Source organism: Mesocricetus auratus, unplaced genomic scaffold, assembly GCF_017639785.1.
Source record: "Mesocricetus auratus isolate SY011 unplaced genomic scaffold, BCM_Maur_2.0 Super-Scaffold_100001, whole genome shotgun sequence".
NCBI lineage: Eukaryota > Metazoa > Chordata > Mammalia > Rodentia > Cricetidae > Mesocricetus > Mesocricetus auratus.
The window spans coordinates 834990-858382 of NW_024429187.1; the positions used below are offsets into that span (position 1 = coordinate 834990).

At 38.5% G+C, this 23393-nt stretch overlaps 1 protein-coding gene across 1 annotated transcript; it reads right to left on the minus strand.

The window, feature by feature from the left end:
* Window positions 1-649: 649 nt before the first annotated feature.
* Window positions 650-17911, minus strand: LOC121139754 (killer cell lectin-like receptor subfamily I member 1). The gene is made up of 7 exons (XM_040743732.1): window positions 17789-17911; window positions 9540-9811; window positions 6544-6636; window positions 6327-6395; window positions 3252-3403; window positions 2633-2736; window positions 650-2162 (listed from the first exon to the last, which is right to left on the minus strand). The coding sequence occupies exons 2-7, from the start codon at window positions 9754-9756 to the stop codon at window positions 2048-2050; spliced, it is 750 nt and encodes a 249-aa protein (XP_040599666.1). The 5' UTR covers window positions 9757-9811; window positions 17789-17911; the 3' UTR covers window positions 650-2047.
* Window positions 17912-23393: the final 5482 nt, after the last annotated feature.

Sequence of the window (23393 nt, forward strand, 5' to 3'; positions counted from 1 at the left end):
TCTAAGTGCCAGTAGTAGGACAATGGTGCTTATAGCTGTAGCTTTTCTTTCTAAATTTCTTCTTCATGTTTTCACAGCTTATTGTATTTTAATGCAAACAACAGTTTTTAGAACTCCATGAGGAAAAGTGTTAGCCATCGTTTCTTCAAAGATTTGAAAAATTAATTTATATTTTCAGTAATAGAACTTTTAGCCCAAGAACTTTCTTTTGTTTTCACTTTGTGGTTTCTGTTTTCTGTTAGGCTCTCTTATCTCTTCTCTCATCATCACCAGGTCACATTTTAAATGATGGAAAGAGCAGTGTTAGCTGCTCTCTAGAGAAGGTATTATCTTACAACCTGGCTAGAGTCTTAGTTTCTTTTTTTTTTAATCAATCAATCAATTCATTATTTTTTTGTTTTTTTTATTTTATTTTCCAGTTTAAATTTAGATAAGAATTCACAAGTCAGTTCCAGGTCCCTCTCCCATTCCCTCCCCTCCTCCCGTGCCCTCCCCCCAACCCTCCCCCCCGTTATCCCCTCATTCCCCCAGGGAGGGTGAGACCCTCCATGGGGGTGTCCATAGTCTGTCATTGCTGGTGGGAGTGCCAACTGGTTCAATTCATTATTTTAAATTGTAATAATTCATACAAGAAAGATTTTAAGCCAAGTAAAAAATATGAGTCCTTTATTAGCTGACAAAAAAGAACAGGCTTATAAGTCCACATCTATTGAAGCTGAAATTCAGGGATACAGCTTTTTTAAAGGCAAAGAGCACAAAGACTATAATTTACATCAATGTTAGATGAGAGTCAGAGTATCCTTGAAATGTTCATTTCTGGAAGAGTAATTATGTTAGACACAGGATGACAGTTACATTTGCATCATACCTTCTTCAGTTATTTTAACTTATGTTACATTCGTATAAACATTAATTATTTTGGTTAATACATCTAGACCATGGAAACCTCAATTGTTTTTTTAAGGTAGATGTTGTTGGTGTGTAGACAGATAAACTCAAAATGGAGTCAGGACCATATTGTGTTGCATTGGTGACTTCAATATATCTGTGAACGCATATGTGAGTTTGTATGTGTATCATGTGCATGCATGAGCCAGGGAGATGAGAAGACATCTGATCCAGTGGATCTAAAGTTACAGACAGCTGTGAGATGCATGTGGCTGCAGAGAATTGAAAATGTGGCCCCCAAAGTAACAGTATGCACTCTTAATCTCTGGGTCAACCCTCTAGCTCCAGACTCTGAGCTTCTTAACTTTTCAACCTGAGTTGCATTTGTTAGTTATTATTTTTTCCTTTAACTATGTTCTTGTTATATTAAGCAGAATCATCAATACATATCTTGAACCATCTCAAAAGGTGTATGCTGCTTAGGGATCTTATATTGGATGAGGTAGGCTACATCTCTGTTATATCTACAAGGTACACTAAGACAAGTAAATAGTTTGATCCCTGGGAAATCAGACTAGGTTGAACAACATAGTGCAAGAATACTCCATAAACAAAACAACAACAGAATAAGCAGCAATATATCTCACTGAGTTGTCGCACTTGCCATGCAAGCCTAGGGACCTGGGTTGATTCCTGGGATGCACATAAAAGAGAAAGGGAAGAACCAGTTCCACCAAGTTGTCCTCTGACCTTCGCAGGTACACTGTGGTACCTCCTGCTGCTTATACAAGAATAATACACAAATAACTTTTAAAAAGTCCACTCAACTGATATGGGAACCTTTCATCACTTTGAGTCTCTTGGATTATGTAAAGGTACTGAATATGTATGGTATTTCCTACCTAATTTATTCATAACTATAAAAATTGTGCCAGAGTGGTGATCACCCTCAAGATAAATTATACTCACTCTCAATACAATATATAAAGTAAAAAAGTAGTCAACATTTTCTCAGTACAGTAAAAAATGTTCAAAATTTAAAAGTCATCACTTATTAGCCTTTTAGCTAAGCTCAGGTGTAAAATTTGTAGATTACCAATAAGTGTCAGACATATTTTATCATTTATAGTTTAATAAAAATGTGCTAGTGAAATAGGTGTCATGGTATATTAAACTCACAGGTGTATGATTTCTTAGATGAACAATCAGTAGGATAAAATCGATTTCCACTGAAATAAGGACAACTATGATTCTTCTTCTCTGAATCATTGATTCTGTGTAAAAACAATTACCAAATCAGAAATCGAGAGGTGGTCCCTGCAGATAGCATTTTTTTAATCTCAAAGTTAGAATTAGCTAAAACAAGTATAGGCCAAAGAGAAAAAAAAGCCATGGGAATGGAAAACAGTAAGCTTAACTGAAGATATCAAGCACAAGCCAATCCTACGGTGTCAAAGAAAGTAGTAACAAGGAAGCAGGGAAAGGCATTAGTGTTACAAACTTCCTAAAGTGATTTACAAATGTCTCCATGGAGTCCAGTAGAATAAAAACACTAATGTTCCAAAGGTGAGTTTACTTGGTGCGAACATGTTTTCTCTATTACTCCCCACAGAGTGCTCCTTCTATATCAGAGATCTTTCCTTTTCTCTGAATGCCCCTTCTGTGTCACACACAGACAGGACACATGCATGTAACAATCCCACCACCCTCAGCAAAGCCCTCGTTATCCAAACATTATACTTACAGAATTTGCTCTATTTTAGTGCCATTTTCCCACAACCAGGACTCATCAATTTCATTGGTTTTGAGCAGAATCCACCCATCAATTCCAAACACTAGCAAGTTTTCCTGTTGAGTACAGAAAAATCACAACCCATAACTAAGTGTAAAATCCTAGTACTTTTTCTGTCCTATATGCATCTTAAAATTTTTAGAATTTATACATATTTTTAAAATTCAGGATAGAATTTCATTCCATAGTCCAAGATGGCCTGGAAATTCACTGTATAAACCAAATGGCCTGAAACTCATGGTGGTCCTCCTGTGTCAGCCGCTCAATTGCTGCCCTTATAGGAATGATCTGCTCCTTCTTTACTAAATAGCAGCTTTAGCTTGCACAGGCCTGCTGAGTAGAACATGCCAGTGTGAGCTCATTTACTCCTTTGGTTTTTTCTTGCAGCATTAAACATTTCAATGCTGTAGAATCCTTCCTGTGTTCTCAATGAGGATAATAGTAATTTGCCCATAAGCAGTTGTCAGAAGCCTCCCACAACATTCAGTTTGCTAGACTGTGGTCTTCATGACCAGTGCTTCCACTGCAAACAGTTACAAAGAAAACAGAAATGCAGGAGTGTGTGACCTACCAGCTCTGCTTTGGAGTCTATCTCCACAAGATGAGACTTCAGTTCCTTACAGGAAGACTGACTGTCTGCCCAGGTTTTGATTTCACGAAAAACTTGATAGAAATTGTTTCCAAAAGCAATCCAGTTTTGTGAACAAAGATCACAGGTGTCAGCTAGGAAATGTGAAATGCGTGATTGGCATTAGAATAGACATTATAGTACAACTACTAGGCTTCATGAATACTACACAGGAGTAAAGTTTCTTTAATATCTTTGCTGGTGATGACGGTTGATCAAAGCCCCAGGAATGCTCAGCCAGCCCCCTATGAGCTACACTACAGTCCTAAACACTGTCTAAAAATGATGAGTCATATTTACACAATCCTTATAACAATGATGACAAATTTTTGTTTTAATATTTTTTTTACATAAAAATCAATATAAACTGATTCCTGCAAGGAAAATAAGTTTTAATATTGCATTTGTCATGATGATGTATAAATATGTAAATACTAAATGACATAATTATATGAATAGGAAAAGCAGTTAATAAAATGATTCTTAATCTGCAGTTTTTTAATGAAGAATGGCTCTGAATATGCAAAAATAAAATACACAGGTAGGCTTAAACTGGCATTCTCAGTATTTAAGATTTGTACTTTTCATTTTTTATTTCTATAAAATTTATAGTTATCCAAGGTCCAGGTTTATCTGTGTTTGTTTCAAGTTGACAACACTGAACCAGTATCTCTGTCTGTCCTTGCCTCCCCTCACTGACTTGGAAGCTTGACCCTCCATACTAAAGTTTTTTAAAGATTTCCATTGCCTTAGCCTCAATTACTTCAAGCAGTGAGTCAAAGATTAACTTTATATTTTGTCATTTTTAAGACATCTGAGACAAGGGAGGCTGAGCTTCATTTGAAAAGACAGAGATGCCTGAGCTGGTCAGTAGTCGGTCTGGCTCCCAGTGAAAAGACAGAGATGCCTGAGCTGGTCAGTAGTTGGTCTGGCTCCCAGCTCCCCCTGCTCTCCTAGGATAGGGCAGATTGGCTTATGCTTATTAATGTCAAAGTTCCCTATGCAGCTACCATAGCAAAGGAATAAAAAGTAACAGAAATAAAAGGAAGAGAATAACTGAAGAATAATGGAAAGGAAAGTAGCATGGAACATTTCTGCCTAACAGTTAAATCAACTTGAGGCCGAGTCAGTGGGAGGGAATTTATGTCCATAAGCTAGCCATTGTATATTTGCATGAGGGATTACTTATAACCAGAAGACACTATCGATATTATGCTGTCTTAAAATCTTCTTTGCCAACATTTTAAAACTCTTCAATTTAGACCCCAGCAGATTTTAGGAAAAGGGCAGAAAGCAGTCACATTCTTTGCACAAATACTATAAGAATGGTTCCATGGCCATTTACTAATGTTCTGGCCCTCTGAGATTTCTTGTACTTGGCCCCCACTGTTCACTCAGCACCACTGTCCATGTTCCTACTAGCACGGTTCATTGAGCTCTGCTTAAGGCATTCAGCTGCTTTCCTAATCCAAATTCTGAAAGTCCACATTCTCCTAACAAGCATCATGGTAAGGTCTATCACAGTAATGTACCACTACCTTGTACCACTTCTGTCTTAGGGAACACAATAGATAGGATGACTATATAATTTATTAGAGAATAGCTTACAGTCTGTTGTGCAGTCTTTCTGAAACCTAATGTCTTTCAACAGAAATTTAAGAATCCAGTATAATATCATTGGAATTAAGGATTCACCATACCCAGTATGAATGATTAGTGGAGTTTTATTGGTACAAGAACTTACATAGAAAGCATCAAGTGATTGTGACATCATTCCTGCTCCAAGGATGCAACCCTGCCTCTTCGATGCTTTCTGCAACCTCAAGACCACCCCCCCCCACCATTCCCAGGCTGATCCTTTCCCTTTAACAAGTTATGTCATCACCTGTAACCAGGACCAAATGGCATGGCCACTGTTAAGGGTATGCAGGCAAATATGGTTACACCAGTAGAACAGTCCAATAGGCTGGATTATTCAGCTGATCTTCAGTATACAAAGGAATATTGAAGAAGCAGCCTTTAATATCAGTGAGAGGATGGACTTGCCAGCAAGAGTGAGGGCAAGCAGGTAAAGAGCAAAAGCTTCCTTCTTTCATGTCCTTGACAGATGCTGCCACCAAAAGTTGTCCCCCAGATTAAAGGTGGATCTCCTCACCTCAAAATATCTGGATTAAAGTTGCTTCTTCCCAGTTAAATGAGTTAAGAAAAATCCCTCAGATCAGAAATATACCTAGCTCTTTGGGTTTTAATTAATTGCAGATGCAGTCAAGTTGACAACCAAGTATAGCCAACATACTTGTCAACCATCAACTTGGTTACAGCTGCTTTGAATACTTACAGTTAATATTTATTATGATGAAATGCTTAGAAATATCTGTATGCAGTCATTTGAGGAAATGGTTTTCTTTCCCCTTGTTAATAAGTATAATCGGAGAATTCATGAGAATGTGTACCAGGACTGTTTTCTCTACAGGATCATCATTCTTTTTTTTTTGGTTTATTTACGAGACAGGGTTTCTCTGTATGGTTTTGGAGGCTGTCGGTCCAGCCTGGCCTCGAACTCACAGAGATCCGCCTGCCTCTGCCTCCCGAGTGCTGGGATTAAAGGCATGCGCCACCAACGCCTAGCCATCATTCTTTGTACTACAAATAAACACAAATTGGTATTTATTTCCCAGAATTTCTTTCTATTTCACTGATTTATATTTTCAAGCAGCAGAAGCATAAGCAGTTCATATTTAATGTTCAACATATTTAAATTTCATTTTTCTTCTAATAAGAATTTAAAAATACACAAAACTTGTGGTCTTTGTGAATTTTGTTTTTTTTCTCCTTTCTTAGTTTTAAGCCATGACAGTTCTTCCCTCATAAGGTACTGAATAAAGAACACTACATATGCCTATCATGATTGATCAACATTTGTAGAAACAAGAAGATTATTTGGCCCAGTATTGAAAAGTCCTGGAAGTGAACCCTATAGAATTAATACTTATCAACATCCTTAGAGTTAATACTTACTATCCTCCTTAGGACACAGATGATCATGAAGCAAGCATTTTCTGCATTGTTCTTCTTGTCTAGATAATACTAGGGTAAAATTTGAGGCAGTAGTCAGTAGTGTTTAGGGTATGTTCACTTGGATGCTATTAAATATAGTCTCCATAGGGAGTCAAACTTTCATCATATTGCTGAGAGCATAACTGCTGAACTATGAATTAATCCCATAGTTGCTTACATTTTGGAAGTAAGATCCTTGTGGTTATCATCAGCACCACACACAAGGCTCCAAGGATGCCTGTTACCATTCTCCATACTGTTGTTTTGGGTCCTGAAAAGAAAGAGACAGTTAAATTCCATGTGCCATCTGACTTTTACTGGGTAAATCATCTGTGATGAATGTCTTTTTTTTTTTTTTTTGGTTTTTCGAGACAGGGTTTCTCTGTATTGTTTTGGAGGCTGTCGGTCCAGCCTGGCCTCGAACTCACAGAGATCCGCCTGCCTCTGCCTCCCGAGTGCTGGGATTAAAGGCGCCACCACCGCCTGGCAGTGATGAATGTCTTTCTAAATGTGGGAACAGTTAATGATGATTAATCACTGAAAGGAACAAATGCACTTTCCGTGCAAGCCTGGTCACATGAGCTCCATCCTTGGAGCCCATGGGAAAAGGCCTTAGTGTCCATTTACATCTGTATCTATTATTCCAGCAAATGGAGACAGGAGAATAGGCAACTGGAAGCTCAGAGGCCAGCCAGTATGGAGTAGGCTCCAGAAACTAAAAAGAGCCTGCTTCAAACTTCAAAACAAGGTGGAAGCAGAGAACACACTGCTTGGCCCCTCCCTCTTTCCCTCTCTCTTTCTCTCTCTCTCTTTCTCTTCTCTCTCTTTCTCTCTCTCCCCCCTCTTCATACATCTATAAAGAAGGAAAAAAAGATAGACATAACGTTATATTTTAAAAATTGCATTTAACTTGATTTCACCTTGTTATTTGATCAAATATAAAATATTTTTACCTCCAACATATTATAAAAATTATTTCTCTATCACCTATTTTTCCTGTGACACTAAACTATGCTATTTCTTTGAATATGGTGGTGATTTCTCCATAGCAGACTCATTGGGACTGAGTTAGACTGAACTGGTTAAATGTGGCTTCAATAACTATTTTCACAATAGCAGGGAATGAAGTCAATCATGTTTGGTAACACCTTTATTTTTAACATTTTAGGAGCCTAAAGCAGAAGGACTGCTTTGTGTTCAAGCCTACCTGAGATACAGAATAGAATCCTGTATCATAAAAATTGGGGAATGCAGAAATAAAATGAATTTTTAATGTTAAATCTACTTATTTATTTTGCTTGCTGACCACAGTTTCCCCTCCTTTTTCTCCTCCTAGACACTCCTCCAAGCTTGTGCTCTGCCCTCCCCATTTAGGCCCCCTACTTTTCTGTTCAGAAAAGGGCAGGCTTGATATGGATATCAATAAAACATAGCATGTGAAGTTATAATACAACTAAGCACCTCCCCTTCTATTAAGGCAGGGCAAGGTGGCCCAGTATGATGAGTTGGTCCCAAAAACTAGTAAAAGGGGATAGTCCCTGCTCCCACTGTGAGGAGTCCCCTAAGAAGACCAAGCTATACAAGTGTCCTATATATGCAAAAGACCTATGTATTCCCATGCACTCTTCCTGGTAGTCTGTTCAGATTCTGTGAGCTCCTTTGAACCCAGATTAGTTGATTTTGTTGGTTTTCTTGTGACATACTTGACTACTCTGGCTCGTACAATCCTTCCTCCCTCACTTCACCATGATTCCCCAAGTTCTGCCTAATATTTGACCTTGGGCCTCAGTCTCTGTTTCCATCAGTTGCTGGGTGAAGCCTCTTTGATGATAATTGATGTATTTACCAATCTAGTTATAGGAGATGGCCAGTTCAGACTACATATTTGCTATTGCTAGGAGTCTTAGCTGAGGTCATCACTACAGATTCCTGGGAGTTTGCCGTGTGTCAGATTTGTACCTGATCCCAAAATGCCCTCCCTCTTTATAGTCATTTCTTTTAGTCCTCACTCCATTTATCCACCCCAGTCAGATCCATCATGTTCCCATCCCCATCTGCCCTCAGTCTACCCATGAAGTTTCTTCATTTCCTCTTGCCAGGGAGACCTGAACATCCCCTTAAGCCCTCCTTTTTTGCATATTATTTTTTATTTTATTAACAATTTTATTTTACACATCAATTCCCCCATAACCACCCCCTTCCATCCTCCCATTCCCTCCATCCCCACCCATTCCCTAAGGATAGTAAGGCCCTCCACTGGGGATTATCAAATTCTCTCACATCATTTGTGAGAGGGCCTAGAACCTATTTCATGTATTTGGGATGCAAATGTATCCCTTCATAGGGAATAGGCTCCCAAAGTCCATTTGTGCACTAGAGATGAACATTTAAGCTCTCCTTATTACTTAGCCTCTCTGGGTCTGTGGTTTGTAGCATAGTTAGCCTTTACTTTATAGCTAATATTCACGTTTAAGTGAGAACATACCATGTTGTTCTTTTTGGGTCTGGGTTAGCTCACTCAGGATGATTGGAATTTTTAAAATTAGCATTCAGTTGTGTTCTTAAACTGTTGGAACCTGCCTCAGTGATGTTTGAGAGAAATAGATCAAAAGAAAATTACTCTACTGTAGTGTCCTAGACGAGCTGGGGGCAGTGGACTAGAAAGATGTATAATTAAAGTATTGTGACTAATTTAGCATGCTTATTTCCTTTTCATTCTGTTGCTGTGATAAAATACTCTGAAATATGCTATAATAGATGAGAAAGGTGCCTGTTCATCTTATGACTCCATTTATAATTCACAGAAGTTCCATCAGTGCAGGAGCTTGAAGCACCTGACCATACGCACAGTCAAGAAAGAGCAGAGAGACATGAACGCACTCATGCGTGGTGCTTGCCTAGCTTCTTCTGCTATTACACAGTCCAGAGTCCCAACCTGGGAATGTGCCTCCTGCATGCAGGCAGTTTTCCCACTTTATTTAGGGCATCCAGACAATTTACTACAGACATGCTCACAGGTCAAATGGGATACAGACTGTTACTTAGTAAGACTTCCAAGTTGATTCTATGTCATGTCACATTGACAATTAAAATTGGTCATGACAGGTATTGTGAGTTTTAATATAAATCCTAGTTTTGAAATCTTCCAGTTGTAGAATAGACAAACCACTGTACCTTGTCTTTTTCCTCTGACAACCCTTTTTGGGGGCAGGAGCTGAGACATTCTGCAGGATGTCAGTTCTGCACAGCTTGCCTGATCTTCACTTAGCATTACAGGGATCTGCTTGACTTTAGGCATTTTTCGCTTCTGTGGTGATTTAGTCCTCTTCATCTCCCTGTAAGTAATGTCCTCCCTGTTTCCTGTATTTTCATGTTGTTTACCGTGAGGCATTTCCTTATGCTTCACCTCAGTCTTGGCAGCTTGCTGAACTTCTTTAGGAGAATCTCTGAAACAAAGAAACACATGTAGGCTGCATTGCTGAGGCATCTCTGGGTCTTAATTCTCATATGGGAATATATGCTTATGAAATTGGTGGGTGAAGTAGAGGATATAAAAGTACAAATCCTTCTCTGAACATAATACTTTCATAGACACAGGTGAGTGTTCTATGATCCCTAACAATGCTCACAGCCACTGTCCCTCTCTGACCCCATTTTCAAAGGTGTTGACCTGGGATTGTATACAGTATTCCTTCTCAGCATTTCATGTACAGTGGTTAAAGTCTATAATAATAAAAACTGGCTAAAATACTACTATATTACTGAAAAATTAGAAACTTAAATTAGTGACAACTTAAAATCATGTGCCTCAAAACTTAAGTCCAAATGGATCAAAGACCTCAACATAAATCCATCCACACTGAAACTCTTAGAAGAGAAAGTAGGAGGCATCCTCAAATGAATTGGTACAGGAGACCACTTCCTGAACATAAAAAGGGTAGCATAGACACTGAGATTGACAACTAATAAATGGGACCTCCTGAAACTGAGAAGCTTCTCTAAGGCAAAGGACACAGTCAACAAGACAAAATGGCTACCAAAAAATGGGAAAAGATATTCACCAATCCCTCATTTGACTGAGGGCTGATCTCCAAAATATACAAAGAACTCAAGATTCTAGTCACCAAAACAACACATAATCCAATTAAAAAGCTGGGTGCAGAACTAAATAGAGAATTAGCAATAGAGGAATCCAAAATGGCTGAAACACTCAGCATCCTTAGCCATCAGGGAAATGCACATCAAAACAACTCTGAGATACAATCTTGCTCCTGTCAGAATGGCTAAAATCAAAAGCACCAATGACAGTTTATGCTGGAGAGGATGTGGAGAAAAGGGAACACTCCCACACTGCTGGTGGGAGTGCAAACTCACACAACCACTTTGGAAATCAATATGGCGGATCCTCAGGAAAGTGGGAATCAGTCTACCACAAGATCCAGCAATTCCATTCTTAAGCATATATCCAAAGTATTCACATTCATACAACAGGGGTATGTGTCCAACTATGTTCATAGCTGCATTATTTGTAATATCCAGAACCGGGAAGCAACCTAGATGCCCTTCAATTGCAAAATGGATAAAAAAAATGTAGTACATTTGCACAATGGCGTACTACTTAGCAGAAAAAAAACAATGGAATCTTGACATTCGCAGGCAAATAGATGGATCTAGAAGAAAACATCTTGAGTGAGGTAACCCAGTCAACAAAAGACAAACATGGTATATACTCACTCACATATGGATTTTAGACATAGAGCAAAGGATTATCAGCCTACAATCCACACTGCCAGAGAAACTAGGAAACAAGAAGAACCCTAAGAGGGACATACATGGTACCCAATAGAAGGGGAAAGGGACTAGATTTCCTGAGCTAATTGGGAGCATGTGGGGAGGGAAGAGGGATTTAGGAGAAAGAGAAAGGGAGAAGATGAAGGTAGAAGAGGACATGAGGAAGCAAGAAGACTGAGCCAGAGGATGAACAGAGGAGAGAAATATAAGAAATACTATAATAGAGGGAGTCATTATAGGTTTAAAGAGAAATCTGACACTAGGGAAATGTCCAGAGATCTACAAGGATAACCCCAACTAACAATCTAAGCAATAGTGGAGAGGCTACCTTAAATGTCCTTCCCCATAATTAGACTAATGACTGCCTTATATGCCATCCTAGAGCCTTCATCCAGTAGCTGATAGAAGCAGAAGCAGACACCTACAGCTAAACACTGAGCTGAACTCCTGGAATTTGGTTACAGAGAGAGAGAGAGAGGATTGATGAGCAAAGGGGTCAAGACCAGTCTGGGGAAACCCACAGATACAGCTGACTTGAAGAAGGGGGAGCTCATGGAACCCAAACTGATAGCTGGGAAACCAGCACAAGACTGTTTCATAACCCCTGAAGGTAGGTGTCATTTTGGAGGCCTGGTTAATCTATGGGGCCTCAGATAGTAGATTAGCCTTTATCCCTACTATGCAAATAGATTTTGGGAGCCCACTCCAAATAGAGAGATACTCTCTTAGCCTAGACACATGAGGGAGGGTCTAGGCCCTGCTCCAAATGATATGACAGACTTTGATGACCCCCCATAGAAGGCCTCACTCTCCCTGGTGAGCAGAAAGGGGATAGGATATGGGATCCGTGGGGGGCAGGAGAGCAGGGGAGCGAGAGGGAACTTGGATTGACATGTAAAACAGCTTGTTTCTAATTAAAATTAAAAAAGAAAAAAGCAGGTGCCTATGATCTTTATTAGTGAAATAAAGTATTATTTGGTTCATCTAATATTATGAGGATGAAATTAGATTTATTCAGAAACTTGATAAATTTTATATTTGGTTAGAAGAATACGAGTCTCTTTACCCAAGATCATTATCTGTCTAAGAATTTCACAGTTATTTAACACATACACACATATACACACACACACACATACATACACACACACACACACACATTATCAAATTAATGAAATAGGACTTACAAAGCACAAACAATGGGAAAAAAACAGACATTCACAAAACCCAATATAAACACAAAATCACTAATCAGAAATAAGGTCATGCAAATTAAAAGAAAAACAGTCACCCATGTGTAGTAAATGATAAAAATTCCTTAAAGTTGCTTATCAATATATTAATAGCTGTTGACAACTCTTGACTCCTAATTTGAATATTTTAGCCTATCTGAAAGTTAAATGGGAGTTTAAGTTATATGGTGCCAGGTTTTGTCACCATTATATTTCATCTATTAATATATAGGGAATGATAATATAGTGATTATCACAAAAAATGATCCTGGGTAAAGAGATGAGTAAGTACCTGAGACAGTAGAGTGCTGGGTGAACAACTGATGCTAAGAGTTATTCTTGATGAAGGGCTCTCTAACAGGCCTAAGCACCACAAATATGACATTAGCAGTGCCTGCCCTCCCCTTTCCTTGTCTTTTGCTATGTCATTAGATTATATTCCTAAAGCTACCCACCAATGTCTATTGCCTTATTTGGCAACTTCCTTATGCCTAACTCTTTCCTAAGGCTTATCACCAAGGTCCAGCTCTCAAAATACCAAGGTCAAATTCACATTTTGCATACATTGACTACATTCCAATGAGAATTTACCAAGTCATCTTAACACAGACTTCCCCCTTTTCTCCTTAAATCCACTTCTTCAGGAACACTTGCTACTGCCTTTGCCTGATCAAAGGCAACCCCACCTCTTATTCCTTCAGTAGGAATAAAATCTCCATTGTGTTGAGAATTTGGTTTCTGGGTGTGCTCTGTTCTGGCTCTTTGGCTTCTTCATTTGGTTTCTTTAACTCAGATCGTGATCTGGATGGGTCTGCAGGACCCCTGACCCAGTTCTTGCACCTTCTGGACCATCCAGCACCTGCTTTCTTTATTCAGCAATAGCTAATTTGTGAGTTTTCCCTTACTAGACATCCTAAACATTTCAGGATATCACGCGATGACTGTTGAGTGTCCAGCATCCCTCTTCCTATGGGGATGGGGAGAATGTATTCCAGAGGCAATGGTGGACTCCTTCAAGTTTGGCTAGACTGGTGATTTTCCTTTTACCACTGAGCATTCTCCATTCTTAACAATCTGAAAATCCTGTTCATAATGGCCCAGATTTGCCCTTGGACTATTGCATTCCTCTTTTGGTAGCTTGGGTGACAAACCCTTCCTCCAAGAGATCTTCTACTGGGAAGTTGAGACCCTTAAAGATGGCCCTTGCCTCTCAACCTTGACTCATTGGCTTCATTAGCAATGATATCCACTCCTTGCATTATGACTGTGCTACTGCACAAACAAATGATCACAACACCTCTTATATCTAAACTTATGCTTTTGTACCTTCCTCAACTTCCCACTGTTAAAAATCTTTAACTCTTAAATTTCTCTACACTCTGCTCAAAAAAATATTTCTTAAGATTATGCTGTAAACTATCTCAGGACTTTTAAGTTCATTGGGTATTGTTTAAAATTTATAAAATCTGTAACAAAAATTACCTTAAAACTTGTAACAAGCAGTTAAATCTTAATTTGCTATATGTGATTCAAATCTTATTCAAAATAGGTCTACTTACTATATATATAACTTAAATTCAAGTATTGATATACATATTTGCGTATATATATTTATCATAATCAGCAGCCATCTTTACTAAGGTTAAAGAATGAATGCCATGTGACTTCAACATCTTAAGATGACTATGTGGCATAAAACAACAATCATAAAATGTCTCAGTGATGCTGAGCACTTAGTTTATCATTATATTGCTTCTTAGACTAAAGAAGCAACAGCAAGCTTCCAAAGTATGTTGAATTGATATAAAATTTTACTCAGGTTAACAAAAGTGAACTTAGAGATTTACTTAACTACTTGTCCTTTGTTAACTTTTCAACACCAGGCTTCTTAAAAATTAAGTAAATACAACATATATTGTATAAACAAAATTTATAAATTCTAAGACCTACTCAAGTTCACAATAATTTTTTTCTAGTTTCTTTGCCTTTGCTATTTAGATAAACAAATCACTCACACAAAAACCCTTTGATATTTCATAATGGTGCACCATGCTAAAAGTAATCCAACTAAATCTTCAATTCAAAATTTTAAGGCTCAAAACTAACATGAATATATCCATATAATCTTAACCTTATAAAAGCTACTAACTTACTAATTAAAGATAGCTACAGCATGCAAGTTAACAATGTCACCTTATAAATAAAATTCTTTAATGTCTTCATAACTGTACTTGTTCCCACACCAAATAATAATGTAATTACAAAAATAACCCTTATTTAGCTTCCTATATGTGTTTAAAATAATTTTTAGTTCCCAATCTTTTACTATGATTCCTAGCATAAGTCTACTGTTTTTTCTACAATGCAGACTTTGATGCAGATTACAAACATTGGTTTCGACTTTTGTCTCATTTTATGATTTTTTAAAAATCCCTCTAGACTTAAGGAATCTACTTGGATTTTCATGTCGAAGGACAAGTAGACTCCAGATACATATTTCTGTAAACCAATAGCCTAAGTTTCTTGGCCTGCCCATTCCTGAGAATGACATCGCTCCCCATTTCCCTGGTCTTGCGATTCCTCTCCTCCATGTCCTCCAACTGCTAAAGCTATGGACCTAGATGTTTCAAATGTATACTCAAAATGAAATTTTTTTCTCTAAACTGCTTGTATTAGTCAGAATTCATTAAGTCGTAGAAATTGTGGAATGAGTCTCTCTGGAGTGACTTACAAGCTGGAGTCCACCCAATCCAATCATGGTGAGCAGTGAAAGGAAAGAAGATTCTAGGCTGCGGGTGTCAGCTGCTCTTCTGTATGTGCTAGCATCTGGAAGAAGTAGGCTCTAAAGCCACCGAGGGAATGGATGCAAAAGCAAGGTGAGGTCAAGCAGGAAAAACACCAAACCTTCCTTCTTCCATGTCCTTATATCGGCTCCCAGCAGTAGCTGTGTCTTCCTGCCTCAAGATCTGGATTAAAGGTATTTATCTTCCCACCTCAAGATCCGGATCAGAGTTGTGTCTTCTGACCTCTGAGGTCCAGACTAGAAGTGGATTCACCCACTTAAAACCAAGCAATATATTTCTAACAGGTATGCCTTCCATTTCTGTATTTTAGTTTATGCCAGATATAGTCAAGTTACCTTTTGTCTGTCTATCTGTCCTAGCAGATTTTAAATCAACTAGAAACTGTTCCAGCAACTAAACAGCCCCAGATGGTCCCCATGGGATCTGCATCCAAGACAGCTCTAGATGGTCAAGCCTCACAAATTGCTCTACCACTGCCTACACTTCTCCAGACCCAGATGGTCCGACAGAGCATGTACAAGGAATTACACAGCTTGTTCTTTCCTGAGTTGGCCAACATTCTAGCTTCCTTGCCTCCCTAACAAGGATGCCCCGATGTCAGCAAAAGCAGTCACAGAGGGCACCAACCATCCCCCCAATTCCAGCTTCCCAACCTGAAACTTAATGAAGTTTGTTCTCTCTTCCTGAGCCTCTCACTCTTTCTACCTCCTCCCTTACCAGCCCCACCTTCAGTCTCTTAGATGGTAAGCCCTCTTTTTCCCTACTGTTTCCTCCTGATGAGCAGGAAGTGGCCACAGAAATGACATCCACTTACCTGAAAATTGGCAACCCAAACAATAAAACAAAAAGTTGGGAATGAAGGGCTCTTTAATAGGCCTGAGCATTGCAAACATGGTGCTCTCAAGTCATGCCCTCCCCCTTCCCTCTTCTTTATTGAACCATTAGATTTCATTCTTAGAGCTAGCCACCAGGGTCCATTCTCTTATTTAACCACATCCTTATGCCTAATTCATTCCTCAGACTGAGCACCAAGATCCAGCTCTCAAAATACCAAGGTCCAGCAATTCGTATTTTGGCTGAACCAACTAATGTCCAATCAGGATTTACCAACTCATCCTAACACAGACTTTCCCCTGTTCTTCTAAATACCACTCCTGCAGAAACAACAGCTGCTATCTTTGCTTGAACCTGAGTGTCCCCTCCCCTCCATTTGTTCCCTGTGAGGTAATAAAAATCTCATTTATTTTGAGAATTTTGTGTTTGGATGTGTTCTGTGGCAAATCTTAAAAATTATTAGAGTTGAACTATTCTGTATTTTCAGGCTTGTGTGAGAATTTTGAAAAAAATTTCTGTCTCATTGGAAATAAAAGCACATGGTCAAATTGACTAAGATGGAGTTTCAGATATTTTAAAAGAGTGGAAGTGACTGGACACATGAACTTTTTTAATATCCATGAATTTTTCTAGGAATAGTTTTATAAAGGGAGGAAACTGAAGTAAAGTTTTAAGATGTAGAATTTTCATTGTTTCTTTTTTCAAAATTTATTTAAAATTGTTTGAATGTATGTATCCACAAGTGTTGGTACACATACGCATTCATTTTAAAGGCCTGGTAAGATATTAAGAGTGATGTGTTTCACAATCAATCAAAATGCAGAGCTGGAGTGCAGCCCCTCAAGATGCATATATAAAACACCCCCACACCTAAGGTTTGGGAACAGTGTGAGGAAGCCTGCTTGTTTTCTAATGAGAACAGAAAGGGAGTGGATCCAGATGGAAAGGAGGTGGTTGGGAAATGGGAGGAATGGAAGGAAGGGGAATGGTAATCTGAGTATGTTATGTGAGAAATAAATCTTATTTTCAATAAACAGAAAAAAAAGAAAAAAGAAATTATCATTCAGATTAGATGATTGAATGTCTGAGAACTGTATATGTAGCTCAATAAACAAATATATTAAGACTTATAAAAGTAAACTAGTTCCAGCAAAATAGTCTTAAATGATAGTTTCAAACACACAAAAGTGAGGAACACAGCACATAGGGATATAACTATATACTTTAAGTATAACGTCAACTTCATTACAAAGAAACACATAAAAAGACTTTCACCATTAATCACATAAATACAATTAATTACATGTCATTTTCCCTATAAAACTAGTAAAAATATACACAACAGATATGAATGCACAAATATAACAAAAGGGTATAGCGTATCATGCACACTCAAATAAAAAAGTTAACTGTTATCCACCTGTAGGAAAAGAAATTTGTCACTATTTATGAAAGCAAAATGAAATAACCACCCACTTATCAAACACTTTGAGATAGTAATAAAACAAAGACTTATTTATTAATTCAATTTGAAAGAAGAAGCTAAGCATTTGACAAAATAAAATCCTAATACAAAAGAAAAATCATACAGAAAGGATAGCTAGATTCACTCTAAGCTATTGCTTAAAAATAGAGCCATTCCATATTTCACAGAAACTATTTTGTCTCCAAACATTTAAATAGTTTTGTTGAGATGTAAGCTATCAGCCAAAAGTGTCACGTGCAGACAGCTTGAAAGACAAAGTAAAAGCAATATACTCACCTAGAAGACTCACCCTAGTCTGATTACCGTATCAGAGAATCCTGGGAATTAAACAGTGCTGCAGAACTTTACTAGATGAGTATAATTGCACAACAGATGATGTGGTACCCAAGTGTTCACAACAATTCTAAGTTGTGTATTTGTAAATTAGTCTGTGAGAAAGAAAAAGGGAAGTGCCTTTTCACTGCTAATTTATTATGCACTGCCCCCACCAGATACCTTCCAGGAAGAGAGTGTGTGATTTTTGCACTCCACTGAGTTTACTTTGAAAGGCATTTGTTATATCTTGGATCATTCCTTTTAAAATGTGTAAGGGAATATTACATGTAAAAGTACTTGAGTAGGAATATATCAAGTGTGAGGCATTAAAGAAAAAGAATTAGCCAGGATTACACGGAAGGAGAGTTCCACAGAATAAATAATAGGTAGAGTTATTACAGTAAAAGCTACACAGTGGCCTGGCCTGAGGCAGCATCTGCTCAGGACACTCAGTTTTCTATTTTTCATTTTTATCTCCATGAATGAGGTTTTTAGGTTTTGTGCGCTAGAGCCATTCATACAGACTGGTGCATTCCTTCCTTAGACCCATGAGGAGGGTCTCTTGGGTTTTGTACCCCAGCACATTCCATAGAGTAGTGCATTCGTTTGTCAGACCGATGGTGGTCTTTTTGGATGTTGTGCCCCTTGGACTCTGGTATCCTGTTGGTTTCACACATCTTTCTTCCTCACTCATGGAGAAAACAGCCAACAAAGTTATATCTTAAAATTTTCTATCTTCTATTGGATGGGAATATGTTCATGGCAGTTACTATCTTGACCACGTGGCCTAGCTATAGGTCTGCCCACTCCATGCCTAGGCAGAGGGGCAGTTTAGCCAGCCCTGGGAGACATAATTCATTTACATTTTTCCTTTTATTTTCTGTCCCTAATTTCTTCTTTCACTGACTCTGTTGCACATGGCTTGTTTGTGAAATAGTGTTCCTTCCCATGGCCTGGTAGGGGACACATTTCACACAAAAACCTTGCCTGTTCCATCTGCAGCAGATCTCCTTTCTTGTCCCTGCCAGTTTTACGTTTACTCTATCTCTTTAAATCTCCTGTCTGTTTGCTACAACACGTAAATCAGAGAATACAGTCTGGTTCTCCCTTTTTACTTTTATTTAGTCCTGTTTGATATATCTTCTTGCCTCTGTGCATGTGATTAAAAATTAACTCTCTCTCTATAAATGTAAGGTAACTCTACATAACTTCAGTTCAACTGTGCTGTCTCAAATATTTATAAATTGTTATATATATTTAAATGATGATAAAACTTAGGGTTATAAAGGTCTATTTCAACTTAACAAAACATTTACACCACACAGTCCTTCCTTTAAGCTGTTTACAATGGTTAAGTTTCAGTTACAAATGGGGATTCTTTTTTACTTCTTTGTCTTTTACAGGCATAAATCTAACCTACTAAGTTAAAATCAATTACAGTCAGGCTGGAGGGCTCTGAGTAAAACATCCCTCTACAGCCTCAGCTAGATCCTATCCTAATGTCATTGTAGCCATACTAATCTGTAGCCATACAAATTAATTACAGGAATAAAGCCTTACCTAGTCACCTATGTGCTTAAGGCAAGTAACTAAAGACAAATTTTATATGCTGAAATATAATAAGCTAAACAAACAGACAGCCCTCAAATGCTCCAAGATCAAGAGAATATGGTATTTAAAATGTTTTATTAAAAAAGTTTTTATAACAGAGAAACAGGCCACCTGCTGGCCCAACCCCATTTCCTCCAAGAAGACTGGTGGGCATTGGAGAAACTTCACCCACAAAAGTGGTAATGCTAGCCACTGAGCAAACCTGACATACACCTCAACTGCTGCAAAAGACTCTTCAGACCATGGACAAGAGGACACTGGAATCAACTTTCTCCACATTGCTTGGGCCAATAGTAGACAAGTCTTCCTAAAGCTCCTAATCCACAGGCCACATGCTATCAGCAGAAGGCAGGTGTCCTTAAAGCCTCTGCACTCAGCAACTATGGAGGACCTTGGGGGTGACTGATCATGAAGCCAGCTAGCAAGTCTCTCATTCTCCAATAATTAACTCAGGTAGAATTATATCCTTCTCAAGAACTCTGATGCAGTTTGAGGGCTGGTAGGTTTTAATATAACTCTTAAAATTCCTTTGTTTAAAATAAGGTTTTAAAGGAGGTACACTCTCTAAATCTGGACACTTTGGGGAGGGCCCAGACTCTAGAGATCACCCATGGAGGGCTCCACCTGCCCCGGGTATGGAGTGGGGATTGTTGGAAGGCTGGGGGTCTGGTGGGGAGAAGTGGGTGTAGAGGGGAGGGACAGGGAGCTGGGAATGACATGGGAAGCAAGCTTGTTTCTAATTTACATATATAATAAAAAAGTGTTTCAAAAAAGTTTTAAGGTATAACAAAGTAACTTAATTCATCCAAGGCTAAAAAGACCAATAGTCAACAAGTACTGTAAGGGAAAGTTGAAAGAACTTTGAAGAGATTTTTTCAAGGGTATACAAATACAAGTTATCAGATATTTCTAAATATGCTATTGTTTATAGTCTTAATATCAATCAATAAAGTTATAATGAGCCTTAAACCCAACTCTAAAAGGGTACTAAACAACATGCTATACTATTACAGGATAACTGCAAGGTTAAAATTAAGGTCCTTTTCATTGTCCTAAAGATATCTGTCAGTTTTTAAAATGTTAATGCTTTCAGACAAATCATTTCTGACATAAGTATCCTTCTAATGTGCCTAATATTTATTTTTTGCTAGCTCAAGGAATTCTTGTAAGTTCTAGGGAGCTTCATTGAACCCACCCAAAATAATTCAACCTAAATTTTGTGGATATGTCCACTGTTGTGTGGCATACTCCTGTATCTGTCTCTCTGTCTCTGTCTCTATCTCTGTCTCTCTCTCTTTCTCTCCCTCTCCTTGCCCTCTTTCATTCTCCCAACTTCACCCTTCTCCGCTTCTCTCTGGTCCTGGTTGCCCAATAACCCCTGTCTCTTCTTCCCTTTCCTTCAATAAACTCCATGTGGATTTTTGACTAGTAGTTCATGTTTCATTGACTGTCATTGCAGCAAAAGAACAACACTGCTAGTTACCAAAACCACCTGCTTTGAGAGTTCAGCATTTGCTTGACACAAATCTCACACCCCAAGGGCCTCTTTGCTAGACATGCCCACTTGCATCCCTAGAGCAGGTCTGATGGCCTTCCTCCCACAAAAGGTATTTAAATGGGCAGGCATTGTGTACATACCTGTAATCCTCAGAAAGACAGGAGGCTAACCTAGAGTTTAAGTGATCCTGCTCATTTGCATAAGATCTGTGTTATGACTTGTGTTGGGACATGGTGGCCAGGGTAGGATGAATAGGGCCAAGGAAAAGTATTCTGATCCTAAAACCAGGGCCAAGGAAGAATACCCTAACACTGATTTGACCCTAAGATCAGGGGCCAAGAAGAGAACACCGTGACTCTGACTTGACCCCTGGACCAGGGCTTGAAGTCCCACCAATCCCTGAGATCCCCGAGCATAAATTTCACTAATTTGTGTGCTTGCCCCAGAATCAGGATACCCACCAATCCCAAGCCACTCTGTAAAACCCTCCCCCAGAAACCCTATGTAAGCTCTATACTCTGTTCAGTTTGTTACTGCTTCTGATCCTAAAGAAAGTCTTCCCAAGGAATTTATCCTTCCCAATTAATTTCTTGAACAAGGATTGTATGTGGCATGACACTTTCACAGGACCTGAATCCAGCTGTGACACTTCCACAGAAACAGAGCCCAGCTGTAACATCTTTCACAAGAGTGGAATAGAACTGTAACATTTCTGTAGCAGTGTCTAGCCATGAACCTGTAATGGCGACCACACCCCTTCCTTTGAATACAGCCTCAGGCATACGGAAGTAGAAAGAAGAAAGCTTGAGGCATGGCTTTCTTTTATGTGGTCTTTCTTGTGGGTCAGCTGATCCAGTAGGAAGGGCATAGAAATGCTTCCTGGGGTCTTCGTGTTTTTCTCTGTAAGTGTTCCCCAATAAATACCCATTTATCATTTATCTTGGGTCTATGAAATCATCACACCCTCGCCTCATTTGGCACCCAACGTGATTGGGTGGGTCCCCGCGACTGCCCCATGTGGCTGGCTGTACAGCTCTCAGCTTCTATATATTGCTCTGGCCGCTGAGCTTGTTGCACAGTTTCTGCAAACTGTCCTGGGAAGAGCCAGTACTTCACTATGCTCGTTGCATACTGTGGATTTGCAGGCATGCACCTGTGGAAAGTACCCCAAAGCTTTCTGAGTTGCAGTGACTTTTCTTTCCACTCAGATTTGCTGGACAGGCTGTAAGTTTGCCTGAACCAGCCTCGGCAGTGGTAAGGACCTTTAAGCTATTGAAACAGCTCTCAGCTCGGTCAAATGAGCATCATTGGTGGTTCGCACAGCTTGGTCCCCTTTCTTTTCTCGAAAAAAAATTTCATTCTGTTTCGGGGCTTTTGTTTTGAGTATTCTTTAGAAATTACAGATTAAAAGTGATTCAAAAATCACCAAAATCTCCACATTCTAGAATTTTACTTAAGGTGTGATTAACAATGCCAGATAATATTACTATACAGGAAGTAAAAAACTTTTAGCTTCTTATATGGATGGGATTTTAGAAGAGGTTTATTACCTACCTGGAACCTATTTATTACTCGTGGTGGCTATTAGCTTATAATCCATATAAAATACTTAAAGAAATGGTTTGACAATAGAGTAAAGAATGAAGAACATACAGAAATCAAACAGACTCTACAGACTGATAATTAATGCTTAGAAAAAAGGATTCATAACATTGAAAATGACAATTATGATTTGACAAACAGAATTCAAAGAATAGAACCTAACATTGAAATAATAACCGAAAAAATTGTTCCATGTCTGAGATCAACGACAAGCTAGCAGATAGAACATTGTTTTTGGAAGGCAATCTACATGCCATCCAGATAATCTCTATGGATGGGAATAGTAAATCTCTAGGATCATATAAAAATGTAGAGAACAAGAAACTGACTGATTTAATGAAATCCTTAGACATTTATACTGTCCAGGAAATTCAAGTACTCAGAGAAACAATAATGAATAGATTACAGGTCATAGAAAAACCTTAAAACTGACACGCCAGCAGCAGAGGTACAAACAAAAGAGAATGAAAGGGATTTAATATTACCAGTAACTTTTAGAGTCAGAGACAACTTACCAAAGTTCATAAAGTCATCTCCTACGATTCATCCCATCATTGTTACTGAAAAACCAGCAACTATATAACATCCAAAAGGGTTCATTGAATGTCATTCGTAGCCAATAGGTATGAAAGATTTAAAAGATATAGAGGAAGCTGTAACCTCTTATTGCAAGCATTCATCATGTGTGAAGCAATTAGTACAGTCATGTACCATTAGATATAGGATAACCCCGATTGATTGGAGCCAATTAGTCTCAGCTGTCCTTGAAATTGGACCTTAAATTGAGTGGAGGTCTTTATTGTGTTAAGAGGCCAAAACACTTGAATATCAATGCCAAAAGAAAGGCTATAAGGC